The 26,207-nt window shown below is 41.7% G+C and overlaps 1 protein-coding gene across 2 annotated transcripts in view; it reads left to right on the top strand.

The window, feature by feature from the left end:
- Positions 1–25,293, top strand: part of ZNF385B (zinc finger protein 385B) — a 298,989-nt gene extending 273,696 nt beyond the window's left edge. For both annotated transcript variants that reach the window (XM_084814805.1, XM_084814816.1), the window contains 4 exons: positions 15,792–16,055; positions 20,683–20,861; positions 22,177–22,278; positions 23,873–25,293. In XM_084814805.1, the coding sequence (XP_084670931.1) occupies positions 15,792–16,055; positions 20,683–20,861; positions 22,177–22,278; positions 23,873–24,094 (767 nt within the window). In that variant the 3' untranslated portion in view covers positions 24,095–25,293. The remainder of the gene's footprint in view (positions 1–15,791; positions 16,056–20,682; positions 20,862–22,176; positions 22,279–23,872) is intronic.
- Positions 25,294–26,207: the final 914 nt, after the last annotated feature.

Genomic DNA, 26,207 nt, shown 5'->3' with positions numbered 1-26,207 from the left:
TCATACGTAGTCTGAAACACTACGGTCTCTTACAGAGTTGACCATAGAGGCTTCATTAGTTTCACATGCAGTGGAGCAAAATAGGTTGTTATTTCTTTTTGAATAATATTAAGCAGATGTTTTGGAACATATTCCCATTCCCTATGGCCCTTACTTTAGCACGTTTAAAAATACCAGTTTGAAAAAAGGCAAGACATGTGAAGCACTTCATAAATTGTGTTTTTGAGATCATCAAACTTCAGCTGGTGAGTCAAAACTGAAAGTTGGGTTGCAACTGACCTAAATGTGGGTCACACCAGCAACAATATTACTACAGGTAAAAATGGGTAAGAATATAATAAAAAATTAAGTGGGAGTCATAATGCATGCTTGAAGGTCAATCTCCAGTCTGCAAAGGTTGAAGACCACTGTTATATATGATTAAGCAATTATTTATATTTATATTTATTTATCTATCTCTTTTTTCCATCCTAAGAACTCTGTGAGTTAGCTTAGTCAGTAAGCCTTTTGGTTTGGTGGGCACTTTTGGAATTTTGAGAGAGTGTCACGAGCACTCTCACAAAATGGTTGATATGGGTCCACTTTGCTCATTCATAAAACGGCTACTATAGTGAGCATGGCTGGTCATGGAACACTAATTTCCCAGAAGGCAAACTGGTGAGATTAAAAGAAAAGTAACTTGCCCAAGAACCTAAGTACAGGGCAGAGGTGGGGTCTGAGCTCAAAAACACATAAACATTCCTTGGAACCGAAATATAAGATGGCACTGGAGGGAGGCACTTTGCTTGGCAGCAAGCCAGTCTCCCAATTATTGTTTTAATTAAAATTATTAGCAAATAAAATAAACATCAGGAAGGGTAGGGAGCCTGGCGGGAGACAAGAGAGGTGTCCATGGGCACATTGTCATGCACAGGTACTATGTTGGAGACCCCAAGATTGGTGTAAGAGTTAGTGACTGGTCCAGGGCTGACGGAGAATGTAAGCGATCATGTACCAAGCAGGGTTGATAAAGATCAATGGGTGTTTTTTTTTTAAATAAAAAATCGGATTTTTAAAAATTTAAATCAATTTCTTAAAATTTAAATCAGAGTTTGAAAGTTTCTTAAAACAATTAGTAAAAAGGAACCTTGGTCAAAGATATCATCATGAATACTCATTATGCAACTTGTAATTATATTCTATTAATATGTTAACAGCAGTTTATGGAGATGGGAGATAACCTGATCAGCCCTATTCTGCACTGCAGTTGATGTACAAAAGTGCACGCTCTCTCTCTCAGCATTGCCTCTTGCTAAGAGCAAAGATAGAGAAGGCCAATGAATAGAGAATCTGGGGAGATGGAGTAGATCTGAACTAGGAGCAGGAGTCTGGATATAAATGCAGGGGGGGGAATAGAAAATGAAACCAAAAGTGAACAGAGCATATTCATGCAGTCCTGACTCCTGACGAAACTTCTGCACCACTGAGTACCTACCTTCTAATGAAACCTGCATCTCTGAATATGTATTAAGGTTAAATTAAACAATAATGTACTTCTACTAAAAATGATGATTAAATAGGATCTTCCTCACTAATGATTTAAGCAGTGATTTAAATCATTAAAATTTAGTCCTTCAGAGAAGCTATTTAAATCAAATTGATTTAAATCTAGAGATGTGTGAAACCCCCCTACCTGGCATCTGCGGGGGTCCGCGGGGGGGAAGTGATCCGTCCCTCCCCCCTGGAATCCTCGCTGGCCAGCTCCGCTCCGCGGCGAGTCCACAGAGCCACCAGCCGGCTCCAAACTGCCAGCTATACGGCCGTCATTGCCGTATCGCTGGTGGGCCGGAATGACTGCGGCTGCAAATGGCATCCGGGACATCATTTGCATCCGTGCTTTTAAATAACGCAATAGGCTATGCAGATAATTGCGTAGCCTATCGCATTAATTAAAAGCACGGACGCAAATGGCGTCCAGGATGCCATTTGCGGCCATAAAGGCCTTAGTTTAAGGTAAATGCAGCTATTTACGGCTGCATTTACCTTAAACTAAGGCCTTTACAGCTGCAAATGGCATCCCTGACACCATTTGCGGCCGCAGTCAATCCGCCCAGCCAGCAATACGGTAGTGGCGGCCATATCGCTGGCACTCCAGAGCCGGCCGGCAGGGAGGATCCAGCCGGTGAGGATTTCTCCAGGAGGCGGAGGTAAGTCTTCCAATCCTCCACAGACTCCTAGGGGGCTGGGGTCCGTGGAGGATTTCTCCCCCATCCCTATTTAAATCAGATCAACCCTGGTACCAAGTAGAAACTTACAACACTAGGCACACAACCACATGGAGGCACCTACCCATGTGGTGGACGGGCTTTATCCTCATATCAGCATGCTCAGGAATCCAGGGGAGCAGTAGGACAAAAAATTATCTTCAAGACATGGGAGCGCACTATAAGCATCTGGCTGTAGACAAACATGGTTGCACTGTATGTCTTCTTGATAAGCAGTCATCTATATTCAACTTCAGTGGGGATTTCAACTTAAATTTCCCAGTCCAACACTCATGTAAGAAGCTGAGTATCAATATCAAATGTTTTATGCAAATAAAAGTGTACTATGGTTGGTTTGGATAGGCATTCTAAACTTCTGAAATTCACATAAGTCACACAGTGAGTATTTTCCAATAAATGGGACTAAGTTAATAAACATTAATATAGTGTATCATGACGAGAATAATTATGTTCTTAATTGAAATAAGAGTTGAATGCAAAGGTTTAGAGATCATGTAGAAATTCTCACATTAATATAAGAGAATATTTACCCCTTTAATTCATTTAGAGAATCTGAAAATGGTGTAGAAAATTATTGCCATGACCCTATCTTATCTCAGTCATGCTTAAAGTATATTAAGGGTGCAATACTATACCTGCTTACTTGGGAATAAACTCTAATGAACTTGTTGGGACTTACTTCTGAATAGACATGTATAGGATTGCACTGAAAGTGCTTTATCGTAAATCAGATTGCAACAGGCCCTGCTTGCAGACTTACCATCTTGAAGAATGGGGAGAAGGAGGGAATAGGGTCAATGCTATGTCAATGCTGAATGATGAAGAATAACATCAGAAAGAAATAGAAGTTGTCAATAACTGTGTAAGAAAAATTATACTGGGAAAGCAAGCAGAAAAGATATGGTTTCCTAAAAAGAGATGGAGGTAGCCAAGTGAATATCAGAGGGGAAAGAGCTTCATTGGTATGATAGAACAGCAGCAGGGAAGGAGAGAGCACAAGAAACTGAAGTTTAACGAGTTAGTAGCACTGGAAGAGCAAAGGTTGCTATGAAGAGATGAATACAGAGAAACTGGCTGCCAGAATAGTATCTTATTAATTTTAAGAAGGTTAAAATTTTTAACAGAAATAAAAGAAGCTTGGTTGGCGTGTGCCCTAGGACCTGTCACAGACTCATAGCTGATCTAGCAGAATTACTACTCTACTCCCACACAGACTTCAGATATTTTCACACTTGAGGCTTAAATCCTTTCTTACTTCAGTCACCAGTGTGGATATAAAACGGGTGAGGAACCTTTTTCTGTCTGGGACTGCTTTCTCTTGGTGGTAATCTGTTGCGGGCCTCATGCCAGCCGTAAGTGGGGTCACAGCCAGAAGTGGAAAGGGCCACCTCCTTCTCTCGCTCTCCCTGCCCTTTACATCCCCTCCCAGTGGGCTGCCACCAGAGGGACAGATCACTTTCACCAGAAGTCTGCATTGTTTGCTTGCAGAGGACTTTTGAAACTAGTCCAAGGGCCACCCCTGATATAAAGCCTACTTTGGCTAGAATGCACATTTGCATTTAAATTCTTCCCCCTTTCTCTTCCACATGAAGAAAGATTGTGCAACAACATAAATAGGTCAAAGGCAATATAAGCCTCCTTCATGAAAATGACCATCATTCTGAGATGCACAGCAAAGGAATAAGTAGTTCAGGTATCCCTCGGTACTTAAGTTCAGGTTTTTGTGTTTTCTAAAAACAAAAAAAGGAAGAGAGGGTCCCTGTAGATACAAACAAAAGAGGTATCATGAACCAGGAGGAGGGGAAGCCTATTGTCAGGAGCGCCCTAGCAGCCTCTTTCAGTAGACTCCAATAGCCAACTCAAGACACAGAGGAAAGGATTCTTTTCAAGGCTTTAATCCTTTTACAACTTAATGACTCTATCAGATGCTAATCACCAGCGACTAAGCAAGGAACAGCAGAGTGGCCTATGCTTCGAGTAGGCAGTTGATCCCCATTTGAAGGAGAGTCACTTGAAGACCCTGAACTTATGGGCTAGGGAGAGATCCTCCCTTTTTCCCTTGGGTCCATAGGAAGCGGCCGTTGTTTACGCACCAAACGGGTGCTACGCCTCCTTTCCCCGCCCTTCATTGCTCTTTGCGTCTGCGTCTAGTGTCAAGCAAGCCCCGTTCCCGCACTTTCTCACTGCTAGGATCACTATCTATCTCAGGAATGCCAGCAGGAGGAATCTCTGCCAGCTGCTGTGCCTGTGAGGGATAAGCTGGCTCCTCTCCCATGGATTGCTGATCCTCCTCAGAATCAGAAGTGCTCTGGGGTTCTATTGGCTCAGTTTTCACCCTGACACCTATGTGCCCTGTTATGACTGTGATACTTTCAACTCATGTTTATGTATTGATAGCCCACTTTTCCTCCAAGGAGTTCAAGGCTCTGCACGTTGTGTCCCACATCCACCCACTATATCCTCACAACAACCCTGTGAGGTAGATTAGGCCAAGGGATGTGACAGGCCCAAGGTCATCCAGTGAACATTATGGTTGAGTGGGGGGTTGAGCCTAGTTCTCCAGCACTCTTGACTATAACACCACACTTAACAAGCCCACCTCTCAAATATACTGTAGCCATATAGCATAGTCTTTGTTCATTTGTATTAAGAGCTAAACACTCAACGTTCTGAGCCTGCTTGGATAAATCTGTCAGTTATGATGTCTCCCACATTCAGTTTTTTAAATCTCAAGTTCTTTCCATCCTATTTACAAAGAAATTTGTGAATTTTGATAAGTACTTATCAAAAACTGAACCAAACAAAATGTTCATCCATCCCTACCATTTAGTCTAATGTCCTTTTTCCCACAGTGACCAGGAAAGCCGATAAACAAGGCCAGCATGTATTGATTGATTTGTTGTATTTCTTTCCCACATTTTCCTCTAAGGAGCCCATGATCCTCCTCTCCTAACCTGTGAGGCAGGTTAGGCTGAGAGTCAGTGACTGGCCGAAAGTCACCTAGTGAGCTTCATGGCTGAGTGGGGACTAGAACTTGGGACTCCCCAATCTCATCCCAAGTCAGATTTGGAAAGCTCATTGATTAAAGGCACTTTGTGATACATATATTCCAAATTAATGGCTGCCTTTATAAACTTGTTGACTATAAACTTGCAAGAGCAAGGAAAGAGAGGAAGCAGATAAGGTTGATATCAGGAAGGTTTTCCTTACTTGGAGTGGAAAATGGGGATCTAGTGGGTTGCTAGTAGAGAAGAGAGGGAGAATTAATGACTGCCAGGCGTGTAGGAGAGCTCTTGGTGAAAAGAAGCAAAAGGTACTGAAGGCTGGTGAAGGGAAACAGAAGTGATAGCTGCAAGAATTAATAATTTAACGTTAACTTATACCCTGCCAAGCCAATCTTGACCATATGAAGATGGTGGTATGTGAACTTTGGCCCCTTGCTTTAGGATATCGTACACGAGAAACGTGCATGCACACACACACACCCTTTTGCAAATCCTCTAAATGCAGAATAGGCTAAATTAAATATTTGAGACATTTGGCTTCATGAACTACAAAACATAATGAGTGCCTCAGCTATTCAAATAATATGAAAGTGAAATGTATCTGTTTATTTATCAAATAAAAATAGGGATCTTTTGATCACACCTTCTAAATCAAAACAAATATCCTTCAAAATGAGGGGGCTGCAAATTTGAATTCCACATTTTTTATTTTCCTTTGTGATAAAAAGGATAAGAAAACATATGCATATGTTTTGAACCACATAAAAGAGATCTAGAGATGCATCTTGGAATAAAAATGTAGGGCCTCTACTCCCTTTGAGCCACTCAGTGTATGATTTGTTCCCACTGGTGTCAACATGAGCTTAGTTGTGAAATTTCAACATTTTGTCTGAACTGTTCATTTCCTAGGACTCTACAATTTTTTTGGTTTTGCAGTTGCAGATCAATTCCTTGTACCCTGATGCTATGGGAGGCCATGTTAATCTATTAAGAAAATGTATTTACCATCTGGAAACATGGTGGGGCTTGCTTTTACATTCAGTATCAAGAGAAGAACTCTGATTAGGGAGGGGTGGGGAGGATTTCTCTCCCACTTGCTCAAAATAGTTGTGGAAGAAGTGATTGGCCAACACATGTACATCATGAATAGCCTCAGCAAAAATGACACACTTGTGACTATCTTCCATAATGATATACACACAGCATACTAATTTCTACACAGTGCTTTCTGTGTACAAATCTTGTGCGGTATTCAAGTGGACACTAGCGTTAATGTAAATTATGTTGCACTAGCATACATGACTTGCTAATGCAACTCCAATAGCATTAGCTAGACGATGGGATTCCCTGGAAAAACGGTCCTGCCAGCTAACACTATTGGCGTTGTGCTAGAGGTCCCTTATGCTAGAGCAGCGTAGTTTAGTTGGTAATACCAACTAATTAATTGGTTAATTGGTAGTAGTACCAATTGGATACTGCCTGTTGTAACTTTTGAAGTAAACCCCAGAACTGGAGAGGTGGTATACTTACCCATTGCCAAGCAATTTTTATCTGTGTTTCCTCTCAGGAAGAATGCATCAAATCAACCAGTTTGGAACTATTTTGGAGCACTGTACTTGGATCATCCCGTGGACATCTTTACCCTTCACATGGCAACATTTGAGAGTTTAAATGCAAAATCCCATTGCAATTGCATTGCTCCTCCACCTATATTCTTAAGTATCACACAGAACATAGTTGATGTGTGAGATTCCCTACCACAAAATCTGGCAATAGTCACAATGGCTGCATTCAAGCACAATTAGCAGATTGAAAGGAAAAGCAATTCCCATCCCAAAACATTGGTGGGGAAGAAACCTGAAATTGTCAGGTTTCTTAGGCCTGAGATGCAATCCTATGCATATTTACTCGGAAGTAAGTCCCACTATATTCAATGAGTTTAACCTCAGGAAATTGTACTTGGGATTGCAGCCTAAAATTGGGGTTTTTTGCTCACAGACTTTGGATTCCAGATTTCTCCCCACTTCCACTTCCCACCCCTATAAATCAATCAGTCAGTCAGTCAGTCAGTCAATCAATCAAAAGCAATTGGTGAGCCCTGTTTTGGTGCTTTTATCTGCTGTCCCTGTTTTCATATATCAGTTTGTTTTATACTGTTGTCTTATGTGGATATTGTGCTTTTATTGTTGTTAGCTATTCTGAGTACTGTGAAAGCACTAGAAGGGCAGAGTATACATTTCTAGAGAAAGAAAGAAATGCTCTTAAAATATACTGGGCAATATCCAATGCTGTGACAGTGCTAGCACAAATGATATTGTGCTAGCATAAGCCAATGCTAGTGCAACATCATTACCACTAGAGCTGTGACAGCATTGGATATTGCCCAAGGCTTGTTTCGCAATTTAACCTTTAATGTGTCCAAGAGGGGAGCTTTGAATCTTGCCTTGAATCTTACCTGAGTGATCCTACTTCCCAGATTCCCCCCCCACACCCTCCACGTTTTGTTATTTGATGTAACCTCTGACTGAAGTGCTCTCAGAATATAAGTATGTCCCCCACTTTTAAAAGTGTATGTGATGAGTGTGTATGAAAATATTCCTAATTGTGCAATTCATGTCAGTTGCATAAACTGAGTTGCGTTAGAAGTGATGTTTTACTATGAATGGAAGTACATTGCATTGAAAGAGTTAAGAGACGTTCTACTCCAAGCTGATTTACATGCAGGTCTACAGGGTTATTCTATTTCTGCACCATCCCGTGTTTTTTTAAAGCTTCATTTCTCAATAGACTGCACAACCGCTTAGGAAGTTGGTACTCTGAGTGACACCCATTAGTTTCTCATTATTCAGCAAATGGGGTAGTAAAGCAGAAAAGAATTGTTTTAGAATTCCTTATCAGATCTGCCTAACTTTGTTCTAATGAATGTCAAGGAGTAATGTGGTGCCTTTTGTGTGTTTTTTCTTTTGTTTTTAATGATAGCAAAATTTAGGACAGGAAGCGTTTGCAGTTGCAATAAGAAATGTGACCTCAAACAACTTTTTAATTACTTCTTTGTGCTGTCTAATTCCTTGTGCTCCATATGATGTATATTATTAATTATCCCTTCATAAAAAATATAATTAATTTTGCAAATGGATCATCCTGAACCTTCAAAAAATTCTGGTGGGGGTCGGGCTCCAATATTTCTCCTCATAGATTTCCTAAGTTTTATTCTTCTAGAACAATTCCTTCCTTCACTATTCAAAGCAGTTGGTCCACATGCCAGTCTGTATGGCTGTCGCCTAATTGAATATTTCTTCCAAAGAATTCAGTTTCCATATTTTATGAAATAGTGTGGAAGAAAGAAGTGCACTTTAAACAGATAGAAAAAAGAAATGTCAATTTAAATTTTGTTTCAGATATGCCAGGGATATAAAATGTCAACTCCAAACTTGTTAACAATACTTCAGAATTGTTCCTGCATATTGAATGCAATTTAACTGTCTGTATGGAATTATTGATTTGATTAACAGCCCAGCCCAGCCCAAAGTTTTGTAGTGAATATAAAGATGTAAAAGTCAACGCAAACCCAATGATAAAACCATCCTCATCCCACCCTTTTCCTGGCCACCAAAAGCTAACTGAAATAAAAAAAAAATGCCTTACACCATTTCTGGAAGTCACTCAGATTCAGACTTGATTCTCACTTTATGGTTGCTGTTCCCCTGTGTTTCTATTCTATGCCACTCTGGAATGTGCAAAGGTGGAATCTATATGTGTGGGGGGTCACACAGAAAGAACCGCATGAACACTATCTAATCTAGCCATTAATGGTCATGCCATGTGTTTTTTCCCATGTGATCTACCCACAGCCCCAGTTTCTATATTCCTGCATTACTAAAGCAACATGGAACATGCACAATGGGTAAGCTGTAATCACATCACTCCCATAATGTAAGCGGGGATGAGGGTAATGTGTTTTAATGCAGGCATTTTTAAAGAATTCTGCATTACAAGGAAAACAATGCAACTAACCCTTTCTGTGGATTTAATTATTTATGTTGATGTTTGCAACATTCCTGGCACTGTAAGTAGAAATTAGAGACTAACTCACCCTCAGTTAAATAAAGCCTAACCTGCTGAATCAATATATGCAAGTAAACTATTAATAAATGCATGAAGACTAGTTCAAATCACAGAGTCCAACAATATAAGGGACATACCCTGTTCATACTCTGCCCAAAGCTATACATCAGTAGAGGCCTTTCTTTCTCAAGAATGCAACACAGAGGCTTTTATTAAGAATGGGAAAGAAGTCAACATTTTCACCCTTTTCCTAATACTTCAGGCAAAAAATATATTTATTATTTGAAGAAGTCCATTGCAAGAATTTGAAAACACACTTTTCTGCCGATGCTTGTATAATGAGTAAAAATGTAGCGTTAGACCTTCTAGACTTATTTTCCCCATCCATTTCTGACCAAAGCATTTATAATCAGACTGCCTTAGGATTCCCAGTCTTGCCAAAGCTTTCTATAATAGCTTGTTCAAACTTTGATACAAGAATAAAGGGAGAATATAGTACACTCTTGAGAAAGATATGCCAGTCGACGGTTTCAACATATACTTGAGACATCTATAGCTCATTTATAGGGATGGGAAAACTAATGACAGGTCTGATCCTATTACTTGTGGTACTCTCAAAGGAGGTAGTGAGGATGAGGTGCAACCATTCCAGGGACACAGCTAAGATCGGTGGCCCAGGGTAACAGAGTGGCTGAGCTACTGTGCTGGTTTTAACCCCTGTGTCACGCAAAGCTTTTACACGGCCCAGGCACCAAAAATGGCAAAAGCAAAACTGGGGTCAGCTTGCCTCATCACCACATCAATATTTTATTCTGAATTATGCTATAGGAAAGATAACCAATCATGTTGTTGTTTATTCGGTCAGTCGCTTCCAACTCTTTGTGACTTCATGGACCAGCCCACGCCAGAGCTTCCTGTCGGCTTTCGCCACCCCCACCTCCCCCAAGGTCAAGTCTGTCACCTCCAGAATATCATCCATCCACCTTGCCCTTGGTCAGCCCCTCTTCCTTTTGCCTTCCACTTTCCCTAGCATCAGCGTCTTCTCCAGGGTATCCTGTCTTCTCATTATGGGGCCAAAGTACTTCAGTTTTGCCTTTAATATCACTCCCTCAAGTAAGCAGTCTGGCTTTATTTCCTGGAGTATGGACTGGATTAGGGATGTACGAAAGTCACTTACCTTTCGGGGATTATGCTAGTGGTTGGGGGGGAGGCGTTCCGTCCCTCCCCCCGGAATCTTCGCTGGGGGGGGAGGCGCTCCGTTCCTCCCCCACCCCCAGAATCCTGGCCAGCTGGCTCCGCTCCGCAGGGATTCTGCGGAGCCGCTGGCCAGCTCCGCCAGCGGCCAGACATCCGGCTGCTGGCTAGCAGGGACGCAAATGGCAGCGGCCGTAGCTGCCGCCGTTTGCGTCCCTGCAGTCAGCCGTGATAGGCTACATAAATGTTTATGTAGCCTATCACGGCTGATTTAAAAGAAAAAAAACAATGCACGTACGCAAGTGGCAGCACCCATAGGCGCCGCCATTTTCGTTCCTTATTTTGGCACGTCTTAGTCTACGTAGACATTTACGTAGACTAAGACGGCGAAAATAAGGGGAACACAAATAGCGTAGATGCTGGTTCCGTGGTCTGTTCTTACCGTTGCTACTTGGTCGTTATACAGTTTCCTCAGGAGGCAGACAAGATGATTTGGTATCCCCATACCACCAAGAACTTGCCACAATTTGTTATGATCCACACAGTCAAAGGCTTTAGAATAGTCAATAAAACAGAAATAGATGTTTTTCTGAAACTCCCTGGCTTTCTCCATTATCCAGCGGATATTGGCAATTTGGTCTCTGGTTCCTCTGCCTTTTCGAAACCCAGCTTGTACATCTGGCAATTCTCATTCCATGAATTGCTAGAGTCTACCTTGCAGGATCTTGAGCATTACCTTACTGGCATGTGAAATAAGTGCCACTGTTCGATAGTTCAAACATTCTTTGGTGCTTCCCTTTTTTGGTATGGGGATATAAGTTGATCTTTTCCAATCTGTTGGCCATTCTTGTGTGTTTTCCAAATTTGCTGGCATATGGCATGCATCATCCTGACAGCATCATCTCGCAAGATTTTAAACAGTTCAGCTGGGATACCGTCATCTCCTGCTGCCTTGTTATTAGCAATGCTTCTTAAGGCCCATTCAACCTCACTCTTCAGGATGTCTGGCTCTAGCTCACTGATCACACCGTCAAATCTATCCCCGATATTATTATCCTTCCTATACAGATCTTCCGTATATTCTTGCCACCTTTTCTTGATCTCTTCTGCTTCTGTTAGGTCCTTGCCATCTTTGTTTTTGATCATACCCATTTTTGCCTGGAATTTACCTCCAATGTTTCTAATTTTCTGGAAGAGGTCTCTTGTCCTTCCTATTCTATTGTCTTCTTCCGCTTCCGCGCATTGCTTGTTTAAAAATAATTCCTTCTCTCTTCTGGCTTACTGCTGGAATTTTGCATTTAATTGGGCATATCTCCCCCTATCACTGTTGCCTTTTGCTTTCCTTCTTTCTTGGGCTGCTTCCAGTGTCTCAGCAGACAGCCATCTTGCCTTCTTGGTTTTCTTGTTCTTTGGGACGTTTTTTGTCGCCGCCTCCTGAACAATGTTGCGAACTTCTGTCCATAGTTCTTCCGGGACCCTATCTACTAAATCTAGTCCCTTAAATCTATTCTTCACCTCCACTGCATATTCATTGGGAATATTAGTGAGCTCATATCTAACTGATCTGTGGGTCTTCCCTATTCTCTTTAGTCTATTCCCCTGCATCGGTAAATATGGTATGCTATATGGATTCCTTACACCTTCTGCCTCCTACACAGTCATGACTTCGAAGGACAGAAATAGTTCTTCAGTCTTTTCTGAAAGTGAGTGTCATAAAGTATGTGTGTGTGTGTAATCATATTCACTTCTCTGAGGTGTCATGATTGCTTTAGAAAGCTCTGTGTCTGACAACATGATAACAGCTTATCCGTGCCTTGCAAGTTCACTGTCAGTTGGTTACACTTCTTGTGTAGCCTTGCTTTTAAAATAATATTAATACAAAAGAACTATTCTTTATTGTCATCAGTGTGCATAGCACCTTACCGAGTAACATGCCAAAAGACTGATCCCTGCCCTGTGGAGCTTTCCATCTAAAATCTGACACAAAGAAAGGAAACAGAAGGCGGGAATGAAGATGGGGGTGAAGATAACAGAGATACTGAAGATCTAAGTAAAATGAAAGCAAGTGAAAGCCCTTTTTGGGGTGGCATTTTAGGCACCTGTGTATATGCAATTTCCCTGTTGGTGGTTCATGGAGTCACAGGTGTTACCTGCAGCCAGGTACTATCTGAGAGATGGTTAAAGGTGGTCTCATAGTCTCAGTTCAGCTTTCAATAATAGAAAACCTCACTGCAGACCTTCTTTAGTGAGTAGTTTTTCTGACTTATGAGTGATCAGTTAGATTGGTTCTTGGGATGTTTAATCTTGTATGGTTTTGTGAAGTTTAATCAGAAGAAGAAGAGGAAGAAGAAGTATGTATGTGGCACAGTGGGATGTTTAAAAATGTAGACATATCAATAATTTTTAAACAGCCCTGTAAAGTAAAAGAGGATAGTGCCTAAGGTCACCTATGGGCAGGAAGGAACTTGAACCGGAGACTTCCTGGTTCACATGACACTAATGTTGTGATGTCGTGTATGTTATGGTGGGCAGAAGGCAGATCATGATCTGCAGGTAGATCTCTGGGTAATTTGCAGTAGATCAACAAAGGTTTCTGGCTCCCAATTGTTTAACAACGGCAACAACTTTCCCCCCAAAATTAGGATGCTGAAATGAAGAAAGGTTGGGGGGAACTATCTCTTTGCCTAACTTACCTTAAATGGTTGTTGTAAGGATAAAAATGGGCAGGGGAACCTTGTACACTGCCTGAGCTTTTTGGAGAAAAGTTGAGATATGATACGAATAAAATAAATGAACTTTATTTATTTTCAGAGTTTATGGCTTATTTTGATCTACATTAGAGTAATAATTACATTCCTGAAAGCAGAGCTTCTGTACACCATTTTATATGTCCCATGAATACCTACTTTATTTGCCTGTTCTACAATAATAAGAGTTCCTGCATTTGTGGGAAAGTAGCACCCTAGAGAAACATGGAATTCATATTACATGTGATAGTTTAGCTAAGGTAAAGTTAAGCTCACAGCGATCTAATATTACTTCCTTTGGCTTCAGTTTATACATTTATAGGTTGTTCAGTATATTCCAATGAATCATATAAATGAAAGTGACCATGGTAGATGTTACCTGCAGTCCTGCATCCTATACTTCAAAATACTTCTTACAACTTTTTGTAAACTTAATTCATTTTATTAAACTCTCAGTTTTCCTTGCTCAAAGGAGCAAGGCACAGACTAACAGCACCTTGGAGAGGGCTCTGTGGGCGCTGCTAAGCTGGGCAGTAATTCCTCATGGAAGGAGCTGTTGATTCAGCATAGCAGCACCTGAGGACTTAAGTAGGCTAGTCAGCTCAGGTCCCTCAGAAGATACACCTCCCACTGGGTACTCACTGTATCCTTAAAGGGCTGTGTTAATTTATGTAGCTTTAAGCTCTGATGCAGCCAAGGAACCTGAGAAGCTTTGGGAGAGCCATTCTTGGAGAGTGAGGTTGATGGGATGGCTTAGTCCTTGGGTCTAAGGAATGCATCAGGGATTCCCAAGGGTCCTTCCTCAAATGGGTTGACCAGGATCTCATTGGGCACAGAGACTTCTTTGGGGTGTCGCTGAGGCTTCAGACCCCAGGCCATGACACCATAATCCCTTTTCCAAAAGACATATTTTTTCAAACATCTCAGCTTCCATCTTGAAACCAGAATTGCATATTTTCAGTTGAGCCAGTGTGAATCTCAAACATTATTCTTTGAAAGATTGGAAATAGGCATATGTGTTAACTACAAGTTAAATACACTGGCTTGGATCCTAAGTTAAGTTAACTTTAGAAAGATCATGAAAGAAAAGTTTCCTGTCCCTTCTCCTGCCTTCAGCTGCTTAAAAAAGGTAAAGGTAAAGGTGTCCCCAACCAGTCGTGTCCGACTCTAGGGTGCGGTGCTCATCCCCATTTCTAAGCCGAAGAGCCAGCGCTGTCCGAAGATGCTTCCGTGGTCATGTGGCCGGCATGACTGAACACCGAGGTGCACGGAACACTGTTACCTTTCCCGCCGAGGCGGTACCTATTTATCTACTTGCAATTTCTTGCTTTCGAACAGCTAGGTTGGCAGGAGCTGGGACTGAAGACGGGAGCTCACTCCGTCACGCAGCACTCGGGTCTCGAACTGCTGACCTGCCGACCTTCCAGTCTGCAGTTCAGCATCTTAACCACTAAGCCACCGTGGCCCCTCTTCAGCTGCTTACTCCCCTCCAAAATACCTTTCTAGAGGGCTGGAGGGCATTCCTGAACAACATGAGATGAGGGTGCAGAGGGCAACTGGGTGAGGAGAGAATCACCCAAAACTGGACAGAGGACCATCCAATTTGGGGCAGTTTTCCCCTCCCCCAGCAGCCCACCTATGCCCCATCCCATATTGTTCAGGAAGGCCCCCTAACCTCCAAGGAGACTTATCAGGGGGCACAAGAAACTTTCCATCCATGAACTTCCTTAACTTATCTTATGATCCAAGCCCCTGCTGTGCCCTGTTTTGTTTTCTACGTATAGGATTTCAACCAATGCTGAACTGGTTGTTTTGGTAAGGTTTCCCATTTTTTGAATGTAGACATATAAGGACAAGGAGCTCATCCAACCAAATGGTATCCCACATGGGCTTTTGTAGGTGGAATGGAGAGAGTGCTGCTTAAAGACTAAAAGAAGGATTTCTGTGGCATATGACCTTTGATACAAAACTTGGCCTTTTCTCAGTGCTATACTCACGCTACTGATGATGATCCAGTATCAGAACATCCTGTCCCCATATAATGCAAGGGGAAAGGCCTGTCTCTCAGTGCAGTTTTTCTGCAAATCCTCCTCCGTGGTTCACTTTGGCTGAATCAAAGAACTTCCTTGGGTATTTTAACGGCTGCTTTTCATGAGCAAGAAGAATACTGGCACTGATTACTTGGAGATTTTATCCTGCAAGGATAGGGGATCCCAGAGTGTTCTGTGTACGTTCCATGTTCTAGCTGTGAATTGTGAGTTCTGTCAAACTCTGGCTAATATGAAATATGTTCACATAGTTGGTTTTCCTGAGCAGAAACACAGGCTAAAGAGTCTCTTCTAATTTGCTTCATCCTTGGGTTTATTCATTGATTGTATTGTAAATAGCCATGAAAGATGGCCTAGGTAATTGATAGTGTGGCTCCTGGTGATATCATCAGAATGAAAGGAAATCTGGCAACCTAATATTCTCTCTCTGTCTCTCTCTCTGTCTCTCTCTCTGTCTCTCTCTCTCAGACGATAGGGGAAATCTGAAAGCTATTGGCTCTAGTCAGCTTCCAAATGCTGAAGTGGTCTCCTTTATATCTGAGTCTGGAACTATAGCAGCAGTAGCAGTCACAACAGCAGCGACACTCTCATCCCCAACTTCCTCCAAGAGCACAAATGGAACTATTAATGCCATTTCTGAATCAGAAGAGGAGAAAGCCAAAAAACTGCTTTACTGTTCGTTATGCAAAGTGGCTGTGAACTCCCTATCACAGCTAGAAGCGCATAACACTGGTGAGTATCTACCAGAAATAACTAAATGCATAACTGTATTTTTGAAAGAATTTTGGTTTTAGACATGGCAGTGTATGCAACTCTTAGGGCACAATCCTATGCATGTTTAGACAGAGAAAAGGGCTACAACTCCCTCAGACCTCTAGCAAGAGCATGGCTGGCTGGGGAATGCTGGGAATTGTAGGCCTTTTCTCTGTCTAAACATGCATAGGATTGTGCCCTAATTGGTCTCTGCAGTAGTCTCTTAGTCTCCACCACCACCACCACCCTGGAAAAGGAAAGGATATTTAAAATATACAGTGGCAATTACTAGATTCTTGCTTACAGACAATACAAAAAGTGTGAATTCTATTCTTTATTAAAGCTCTTAATAATCTGGTTATACTGAAATAGACATCTATTACTTACTTAGTGAAACCATTTTCCATGAATATCCTTGTTGCCCAGACAGATGGTTTCTCCCTACTCCATGTTTTATCCTCGTACTCCAGGAGATGCTGCCACAGAACACAACCTCAGAAGGCCATTTTTACTATTAGATGTTGAGAGGAACCTTTCAAGGCCACCTTAAATGTTAGAGCCACCATGTGGTAACTGCTGAAAAGGCCTTCCCTGGTACTCTACATGGAAGGTTTAACTATTGTAAGCTCCTTTCCCAGAGTGTCTCCCTGTTCCTATGCAGGACCCACATGCCTCTGCCACTGCTGCCAGGTAGGGTGGCCACTTACGCACTGCCAAAAAAGTGGAAATGTATCACCACAAAAGAGGTCAAAAGAAGATAATTTTGCATAAAATTTGCATGTATTTTTTTTAGAAATCATTACTGGAATTTAAATTTAAAGACTTGACCAGGTGATCTGAGTGCCTCTTTGGTTGTTGTCCAGGTGTTAACTGATGATGGGCAGCTTCAAAGCCCCTTCAAGGCTCTCCCTTCTTATAGTTCTTTATTGTAAAGCCAGACTTCGACTGGACAGTCCTTCAAATAGAGGATGCCTGCAAATAGAGGACTTTCCTCTGTAAAGTAGGACACATGGTCAGCCTAGCAAACCGCCTCCCACTATATTCACCCAGCTGACCTTTAAGATCTTCAGAGGAGGCCTTCCTGGCCCTTCTGCAGCCAACAGAATGTCACCATGTAAGATCTTGAAAGCAGAGCCTTCTCAGTAGTGGCCCCCGTTCTCTGGAACTCCCTCCCCCATGTGGTTCAGAAGGCCAGAAAATATGGTATGTTTTAAATGCCTCCTGAAAACGTACTTGCTTCAGCAAGTTTTCCCTGGCTTGTAATTGATTATCACAATGTTGCTCTGTTTTATTGTTTCTTATTTATTTATTTGTTTATTTGTTTCTGTTTTAGTACTTGTAATTGTTTATTAACAGTGTATTTTAACAGTGATTTTTAAATATTTTTATATTTGAACCACTTAGAGATTTTATTATATTAAGCGGTATACAAGTATAATAAATAAATAAGTATAATAAACAAACAAACCTAATGGTAGGGATATGCGGTGCTGACTCATGAGTTGCAATGAACACAGTAAGGGGAGTTCCCATAAGGGATGCTTCCAAAATTTCTCTCATCTGAATTTCTCCTTGGATCTCCAAATTACCTGGTCTTTTTTCTGAAGTAAAAACAGTGTATTACAAATCTACCCTTGTTCTATTTTCTTATTTCCGTACTTTGTACAGAGTGGAGCACTGCGCAGGCTCAGTCTGCAGCCTCAGCCTTCAGTTCCTTCATGTTTTTCCTCCTCTCTACATTAATGATGCACATTGGCACATTTATAAAACTCTACAAAAAAGCAATGCAATCATACATCAGATTACATCAAGATTCCTTTTTGTGTAGTGTTTCCCTGAAGTGAGTATATGGTTCAGGGATAGGGAACCTGTGGCCCTAGGGATACATGCAGCCTATGGCCTAATGTCAAAAGCCTTCTGCAAGTGATCAGTTCAGACCTCTGGCAAGAGCATCTGTCCCTCCACCAGCATCCCATGGCATGGTAGGGGGAGAGAGAGAGAGAGAGAGAGAGAGAGAGAGAGAGAACAGGGTGGCAGAAACAGAGAGAGAAAAGGGGTGTCCGTGCCCACTGGTGGCATGCAGCCCCCAAGAGATTACCCTGAGGGAATGTGACCCTCAACAGAAAAAAGGCTCCCCAGCCCTGATGTTATTGGCATTGATAAAAACACTGCAAAGCACCATTCATGATGACTGTATGACAGGTGTATTAAAATTCTTCCTTTGTGTTTTGTGAATGTGCAGGAAACATGTGTGTGAATCATTAAAGAACTTCAGAAAGAAACTTGAGGCCATCATACATATGATCACATCAAAATCGCTTTTTTGCAGGGTTTTAGCAGTGCACAAGTGTGCAACAGTACTGTGAAGTGGGGGAAAGCTACAAATAGACTGAAGGAGCTGACAGCTTCAGCAAACTGTGTATGCTCCAGTTTTGGTCTTAATTTTAGAAATTTTCAGAGTTAAAGACGAATTCAGGAGGAGTAGAATGCAGAACAAATTGAAGCCAAAGAGCAAGAATGGGGAAATCTGTTCATCTTTGTTTTAAATATCACACCCGCCACAAAGAGCAGGGCCAGCAAAAGGGTAGGCATGGTTGGGCACCTGCTGAGGGACCACACCCCAGCAGCGGCCCACCGACAAGAGTCCCCTGGAGTTGCTCCTCCTCTTCGCCACTGCAGCCTGCTTGTTCACTTGCCTCTCCCTCTGACCCATATAATGGTGGTGTTGAGAAGGAGGAGCACTAGATGCCACTGCTTGCTTTTTTCCTGGCTCTCTCCTGTCAGGCCAGAAAATGGTAGCAATGGTGAGAAAGAGGATGAGGAACAATAGCAGCTGGCGACAATGGTGGTGAGAAGGTAGGCTCAGTGAGAGATGTGGGCCATTGAGGGTGTCTTGTCCATGGGTTCTCAAAAGCTGGAGCCAGCAGTGGCAAAGAGTACCACCACAGGGAAGGCCTTTGTGATGGGGGCTATGTTTGCTCCAGGATTTGATGATCTGATGCAATTCTCAGGCACATCCCTGAATGGCTCTGGCATCTTTGTGATCCTCTGATCAGAAATGCCACTGTAAATTAAGCTTACTGGGATAGCTAACAGTTTTGAAAAAGGAATGTAGGAGTGCTATTAAATGGGTGGAACAAACCAGGCAACTTGAAGTTTATAAACCGAACCACAGTGCCTTTCTGCGTTTATGTGGGCCTTGTAGTCATAGCTGCTCTTTTCTGTTGGGATTCATTTTTAGAAGAATGTTTAGTATATGGATGTTGTTAAAAATCCACTTTTTGTTTCCACAGGAGAACTATAATTGTGCCTATGAATCTCTTCCTTCAAAGTGTTTTTTTTTTTTTTAAAGAACAGCAACAACAAAAAGCCATATGTTCCCTCTGTCCCTTCATGATGGGAATAAACTTTTTCCCATCAATTATTCCCCCACAATTTCTCCTCAGACCTTTTCCCCTCAGTAAGGCTTATTTCCAGTTGTGGAGCCAACTGTGGGAGAATGGGAAAATTGGCAAAAATAAGGTTAGCAAGGGAAATTCAGCAGGTAGGAGACAAGGTTCAGCACCTGCCCCCATCCTTCACATTAGAGTTATGAGGCAAACACAGGATTGTTATCTCCATGTTGGCCTCATAGCATGTAGTTCTGCCCTTACGGCCAAAACAGACATTATTTAAATACGTGTCTACCAATTACATAATGTGTTCATTTTTACTCTAGTGTAGTCACAGGACCCCCAATCTGGATTGGGACCCTAGTGTGGAGGGAGGGTAGGGGGCCTTTTAAGATACAGATTGGGGCCCTGCACCTACTCTATAGTAAAAGTGGCAGCGGGGAGACATAGCTGCTAGACACACATTTAAAGTAATGTCTGTTTTGTTTGTCATGAAACTCCATTATGTATGTATCATTATTGTGGAAGTGTAGGGACTTTTAGCACAATAAGCTTTCTCCGTCTTATCACTCCACAACAGAAATGGTATTTGTGTGCTTTTCATGGGCTTTCCATGGCATATTAATGATGCTTTCAGCATTAAATGTTAAGTGATCCCTCATACTTTCAATTGTGATGCTGAGGAGACATGGTTCACTATTACTTTTCCTTCCTTCTTTCTTGTGCTTAAATAAGAAGAGATGAAAATGGCAAACACGGTTCTCAGATCAAGGGCAAATAATTTAGTGAGGACAAACCTCTTTCCCAGATAAGCATTATGTAACTTGAAAAAAAATTCCTCCTACACTGTGCCAGGGATTCTAAAGCGGTGGAATGAGGAAGCCTTTTGGGGGGAATGTCAGCAAGTTCCCTGCGGTTGGAGCTGCGGATGATGTGGCAAAAGAGGGGTGTGGAGAGGGAAGGCCAACACCGATACGCAGTTCCTGAACAATCTCACAGTTGTGTGAATGGGCTGTGATAGTAAAGGGTTTGAGAATGGCTGTTGCAATACAGGTTATAGGTTAGCCTATGAGCAAGCCAAACTCTTGCCCTATTATGTACCCATGTTACAGAAAATCCAGCAAGGAATGAAAACTATGTAATGGCTGAAAATGATTAGTTTCTCATTTAAGGGAGAAACCATTTATTGATTCTATTGCAAAATGGCTTCTCAGGTTCCAAGCACAAGACAATGGTTGAGGCTCGGAATGGTGCTGGTCCAATCAAATCTTATCCTAGACCTGGGTCCAGGCTGAAGACCCATGGCACTACTACAGGCTCAGGACTGCAAAACAAAACATTTCATTGCGAGATCTGTGATGTCCATGTCAATTCAGAAATTCAGCTTAAGCAGGTAATGTTGACCACATCAGGAAACCACTGCATTAGTTTGAAGATCATGGAGTCCTTTGTTTCAGATCACATGTTTAGTTCATTAAGGGCGCAATCCTATGGGGATAGGCGGCCACCTACGAACTCAGAGATGACCGCCTATCCAATGCAGGGCAGGAGAAATGTGGAGGGGATCGTTCTCTCTGCACTTCTCCTGCCCTGCATTTGCAGCTAGACAGCCGACTCCGGCATTTCCCCCTTCCCTGCCCTGGAACGCCATTTTGGCCGCTCTGTGCTCCTCTTCCGAACACGGAACATGGGGCCATTCCGCACTGCCTGCAAGGCAGCATGGAAGGGGGGAAAGTTGGTTCCCGGAAAACCACATATCCTATGGCCATCTAGCCGCTGACTAGTGGCCATAGGATTGCTCCCTAAGTGGCTCAGTTTAATTTGGCAAAAACAAACTCCTTGAACCCAGGAGGCTGAAAACCCCATGTCTGTTCTTGCAACATGTTAGTACAGAACCCAACTGTCTTGGGCAAAAATCTAGTAGCAGATCTAGAATCCCAAATCTCAACTTTTGCTTGTATAATCCGGCAGATATATAAAGCTTATAGCTGCTCAAGAACAAGTATGGAAATGTTTAGACAGAACTTGCTAATGGCTGAGAGCCACTTCCATAAAACACCCATTGCAGATGTCAGCAGTCTGTGCATGTCCCAGAGTGACTATCCAGTGCATGTTTGGTTGCTGGCTGTGGCACCCTCTGGCTCCACCATTGCCCCCCAGCACTTAGGGTCCAGACAAGGATTCCCCTCCTCCCTGGATCACCACACAGTGGCTGCCAGCAATTACATCAACTTAACTACCTTTCTCCAGCACCTTTCCCCCTGATTTTATTTTTATTTGGCTGCCTTTAAGGCTAGTATCCTCCCTTACGTCTCCACGTGTTGCTCTCTTAACACACAGTGTATCCTTTCAATTTCATTGTCTCCCAGTGAAAAGCCTAGATTGTGCAGGGTTTTTAAAAAAGTAATGCAAGCAGGCTTAAGTAGAGAGCTTCGGCTATTCAGTTCATATAGAAATGAACTGAAGTAAATAAATACATTTTGAAAATGTACCTGATTTTCACAATTCTGATCACAGAACTTGGGTTTTCTGGTTGTGTGGTTTTTAGAGAGGTTTTATTGCACAAATCTAAATTTCTTGCTGAAGCTGTACCCTTTTCCCTCTTTCTTGAAATAAGTTCACATATTTGCATATTCACTGCACAACAATTACAGGGTCAAGTGATAATGTTTACACAGAACATCTTGTTTAAAATTTTCTTTTTTCAGCACATTTCCAGCAGAAGACACAAAGACAAAGTTGCAGGGAAGCCTACGAAGCCGAAATATAGTCCTTATAACAAACTACAGCGTAGTCCAAGTATTCTAGCAGTAAGTATTGCCTGAGTGTGGTGTGCCTTGGGCAGCAACTGAGGGATTCCAACGGCAGTGAAGTTTAGGTATATGCTGTACAGGGATCTGTTAGTCCACACAAAAGAGAAATGACACTAGAGTGCAAGTCACTGTTGGAGAGAAGGAATAAACAATCTGAAGCAGATTGGATAGCGTATCTGGTGGAAAAGGTTGTTGTTTTTCCTTTTAAAAGGCCCTCTATCCCTTTTAAAGGCTGAAATATTTTGTACTAGCAGCCTAGAATATATTTTTGCCCTTTTAAACAAGCCCTTTACAAAATCATGCTATTCTGATGGTCACAACTGAACTGCAGATAACATGCAATGTTTAAATTTTAAAGTAAACCTTAGATTCGAAGGCTTAGAGTGTAGAACTGACTCCATTCCAGTTATTTTTTTTTTTTTTAACCTTCCTCTTTCCCATTCCAGTGACAAATATAAACATTACTGTGATGCTTCAGAAAGCTTCTGTAGCATCAGAGTAATTGCTTATCTGGGTCCTCATCTTGCAGTATGGAATCCCTTCCCAATCTGTTTTCCTTTCCTGGACCCTTTTTCTCATGTCCACAGTATAGTATTATAGAAGGGTTTCCACCCATCTCTTTGTGATGATATCTAGAAGAGGGCTCTGTGCATTCTACAAAAATAGGCTCCCCATTTAAGTCAATGGCAATTATTTTTAACGGATCCAGAATGCACCCATGTTGTTGCAAGCTGAAAATACCTAAGATACATATATTTTTCAATTTAGCTTGTTGCAGCTGACCTTTAGAAACAAACAAGCAAACGACTAATATCCCTGCATAATTATAAATAATAAAATTAAAATGCTCCAGGCTTTATTAACTTATTAGTTTCACAGTGGGAAAGCTAAAGTCACAGCAGGTGGATGCCTGAACACAGGCCACAGTTAAAAATCTCATTTGTTTCTTCAAGGAAACAACAAGTTTTGGGAGCACTCAGGACCAGCTTCCCACTTTGTTCTTAGGACCCTGGAGGACTTTCAGCTATTGCTCTTGTCCCTAGATGTTTCACATGAGGAGGGTGGATGCATTTTACTGTCTCAGAAGATGCCATAGGTGCTTGCTCCAGGGCACTCAGCACACATTTCTTCCTCATTTACACACACCTGCATTGTAATTTTAGCTGTGGCAGGGGCTGGCAGGAGCACCCTTGTAATGTACAGATGGGATGTGGGAAGCTATCTGCAGGCTTGGATCCACAAGCAGAGGTGAAAACTAAAATACGGTTAAGAGATTATACTAATCATGCCAGGCAACGACTGCCCTTTACAAAATAATCATTTTAACGTTTGAGTGGGTGAGTTCATCTAATCCCTATAATGTGTAAGCGTATTGACTTTTGGTAGAAGGTTAACATTAATGCAACATAGCTAATGGTGCTGTGGTCTGTCGTACTGTAGTATCAAGCAGGTGTTTATAGCCTCCGGTGCAGAAATCGAAAAAAATAAAGGGTTGCGGGGAGGAGAGATTAAAAGCATTTGTCAGGAGTTGTTGTTTTTAAAGTCCCATAAATTGGGGAAGTAACCATTTCATGTTTCTCTTTTCCCATAGGCAAAACTCGCATTCCAAAAAGATATGATCAAGCCTTTGGCGCCTGCTTTCCTTCCGTCTCCTCTTGCTGCTGCAGCTGCAGCAGTATCGACTACTTTGACTCTTCCTCCGCGTCCTTCAGCTGCCTTGTTCCAGGCGTCTGCAATACCCACAGCTCTCCTAAGGGCAGGGCACGGCCCTATCCGAGCGACTCCAACATCGATCCTATTTGCACCCTACTGATTTTTGAGTCAGCAACCCATAACTATGGCCATTTGGAAGAAAAACAAAAGGAAGTGAGCAAGAATTGGCAGTGACTGTGTTTTTAAGGCACCATGCTTGATTACTTCCCCACAAAACAGATTGTGAAACTCTTCCTTGACGGGTATTGCAAGCTAGGTAACATAGGCTTGTTGCTGTTTCGTTGTGTGTGTGTTTTTAAATAAAGAACTCAACCAATGGTTTATGAGAAATTTAATTGTGCACAAAATACATCAAGGGTTCATACGTCTGGGTTTTTTTAAACTGGTCATATGACCTGCATTGTAAACAAGGAATGTGGAATATTTTCCTGTCTGACTTGAAAACCAGGATCTTCCTCCCTCATGCTGATGTACGTAGGCCTCTGGAAACCATCTGGACAGATTCTGGTGTGCAACAAAAGCTAGGTGAAACAAGTGCTTCAATTGCTGAGGATATTTCAATAATGGATTGCAACTTCTTAGTTCCTAATGTGCTCCCATTGCTAGGGAATGTGTCTTGTTTTAGGCCTCAGTACTGGTGTATCTTGTGTAGTACTTGAGATTTATCTCATTTGATTTTGAACCATTTTAGTTGTTGTGAGAATGTTTGGAAGCAGAGCAGCCTTGAAGCTTTTCTTTTTAAAAAATGTAATGTATGTCTTTAATTTAATATTTTATTTAGAAAGATTAAGAATAAGAAAGCCATATATCAGATAGTTAAGCTTATGACTCATTTACTATTTTCATTTAATTTATTTTGGTTTTGTCTGTTTCTCCTTCTCCCCCACCCCCTGATCCTACTCCAGTGTTGCTAAACAACCATTTCAAAAGAAAGCATCATTTATATGTTTACCACAGCTCATGTTCATTGAGACCATTGTTATTTTATGCCATTTCTAAACTTCTTTCCTATATAATGATGCTGCATAAGGTTGTGGCTTCCTAATGCAATAATGTACAGGAGATAAAATATTTATAGAATTAATTATCTTTTCTGTTGAATGAATACATTGTTCTGGCCCTCCACCTCCCCTGGTTTTTCCCACTACATCTTATAAAGGTGATCTGGATACTGAAGACACATCATGTGTTGTTTGGGACAATAAGGATACTCCCCAAAACATCTTTTCCTGCAATCTGTAAAGAATAAAATATATGTGTATTTTTTAAAAGCAAATTTTTAATAAAATAATATGGAAAAGTAGCAAATTGTTTATTAATGAGAAAAATAATTCACATGGAACCCTTAAATGAGACTTTAACATGATTGCATAGATTTTATAAAATGTTTGGAAACATCATCATTATGGTATAGCACACTAGGAACTTACAAACGACTATACAATCACTTGCTTACACCATCATTGATAATGAATTACTGAAATTGCAAGTACATGAATAATGTACTTTGCATATCACTGTGCAAAGCTTAATTTCTTGCTGTGCTATGTTTTTAAAACTAGTGAAAGCAATAACAGGAAACCATATGGTATATACCTACCTAAAAGTGTTCTTTAAAAACCCAAAGGTCCATCTAGTCCAGCGTTTGGGGCAGTATCCAAGTCTGCCCACATGCTAGCAGGACCCACCGCTAGCACATCGGGAAGCTAGCAGTTTAAAAAGCAACCAAAAACAAGTGGAAAAACTAATTTCTGGAACAGGGCAGGTCAGCGGAGCTTGCAGAAGCCATCTCCGCTGACCTGTCCCAACCCAGAACAAGTGTTTCCATTTGTTTCCAGGGTTCCTTTTTGAACCACTAGCTTTCTGTTGCATGAACGGTCCCACTTGCACAACAAGCGAGAGCACAGCAGCAGTATTAGAGACTGCCCTTTGTCTCTACAATTGACCAACCAGAAGCTTCTAGAAAGATCAGACTCAGGGCATAGTGATCATGTCTATCTCTTGTTTGTCTCCAGATTCTGGTAACTGGAACTATACTGCCTTTAAACATGGACGTGTCACTGAGCTATCATAATAACAGTTGATAGACCAATTCACGATGCTGTTGTCTAACCTTAAAAAACACACATACTAACCGCTGATCTATATTTATCTGTAGACAAATCACATGATAAAGAGCTCTTGGTATTGTACCATTTCAGACTGCAGGTTAC

This window comes from Heloderma suspectum, chromosome 1 (genome assembly GCF_057233095.1).
Source record: "Heloderma suspectum isolate Gila_16-S chromosome 1, 16-S_ref, whole genome shotgun sequence".
NCBI lineage: Eukaryota > Metazoa > Chordata > Lepidosauria > Squamata > Helodermatidae > Heloderma > Heloderma suspectum.
Note: the sequence above shows the minus strand (reverse complement) of the source record. Positions and strands in the feature narration are given on the sequence as shown.